Source organism: Geospiza fortis, unplaced genomic scaffold (assembly GCF_000277835.1).
Source record: "Geospiza fortis unplaced genomic scaffold, GeoFor_1.0 scaffold118, whole genome shotgun sequence".
In the NCBI taxonomy this organism is placed as follows: Eukaryota; Metazoa; Chordata; class Aves; order Passeriformes; family Thraupidae; genus Geospiza; species Geospiza fortis.
Genome location: NW_005054380.1, coordinates 2524893 through 2526004, shown reverse-complemented (window position 1 = coordinate 2526004; position 1112 = coordinate 2524893). Strand labels below are relative to the sequence as shown.

General features: G+C 57.1%; 1 protein-coding gene across 1 annotated transcript in view; it reads left to right on the top strand.

The window, feature by feature from the left end:
• The window catches only part of KLHL30 (kelch like family member 30), a 3167-nt gene extending 2097 nt beyond the window's left edge, over positions 1-1070 (top strand). The window contains exons 6-7 of the mRNA XM_031060337.1: positions 189-334; positions 642-1070. Coding sequence (XP_030916197.1) covers positions 189-334; positions 642-893 — 398 coding nt within the window. The 3' untranslated portion in view covers positions 894-1070. The remainder of the gene's footprint in view (positions 1-188; positions 335-641) is intronic.
• Positions 1071-1112: the final 42 nt, after the last annotated feature.

Here is a 1112-nt window from a genome sequence, read left to right as displayed (position 1 = left end):
CACGTCCCCACCCCACACTATTTTTTATGCAAGACCCTCATCTGGGATGGGGACTGTGGTGCCCGTCTGCCTGGCTGGTCTGCCCCCTCCCTTTCAAATTCCCCCTGAAATAGCAATGCTTTTTTCAGCAATGGCAGCTGCATGAAGAGCCAAGGGTGGGGTGCACTGCTAATGACTGCTCCTTGCAGATCTGTGGAGTGTGATCACATCTCCCTTCATCCCCAAGTACCTCTCAGCCCCACGCTGTGCCACTCTGCGCGGGCTCATCTACCTCATCGGGGATAACACCAAGAAGGTCCACGTGTACAACCCAGAGGCCAACATCTGGCAGAAGGTGGGATGTGGGACTAGTTAGCCTCCAGGGATGTGGGGATGGTGTTCCCAGCTGCCTCCCCTCAGTGCCAGCACCCCCTCTCCCTCCCACCCACTCATCCCTTGGTTCTATTAACACCTGCAGAGCTGAGGGTGCCCCATTCCTTCCTCCCCTGCTCCCCATCACACAGGCATGAGGCAAACCCCAAACCCCACAGAAAGGAAAGATGGGGTAGGGAGACATGTCTGGGGGGGGGTCAGTGTCCTCTGTGGTGGGAGTAGGAGGCCACCAAGGAGTCCCTGCACATCTCCCCCTGTCCCTCACACAGGTGCAGCTCCTACACACCCTGCATGAGAACGGAGGGATGGTGGCACTGGGTGACCGGCTCTTTGTCACCGGTGGCCACTGGAAGGGCATGGACGGGGACTACCGGGTAGAAATGGAGGTGTATGACTGCTCCAAGGACCTCTGGACACGTGAGGGCTCCCTGCCCTGCCTCTGGCTCTTCCACAGCTCCTCCTCCATCTTCATGGACACCTCCAAATGGACAGAACCTTTCCAGGGTGACCATGGGTGGTAGGAGAGCCTCAGTGATGCCTGTCACCCTATGCAGCCCTGCTCCCCTTTTTTCTGCTGCCTGTTCAGGCTGGTGAGTGGGAGGTGGAAAGCCCTGTGCCAGGCTGGCTGGGGCACCAGGAGTGTGTTCTCCCCCACCACTGCAGGGAAAAGGCTTTTCCTTATAAACACGCTTTGGTTAATGCTCTCTTCTTTTCATTTGTGAGTTTGTGGTTTTTTTAGA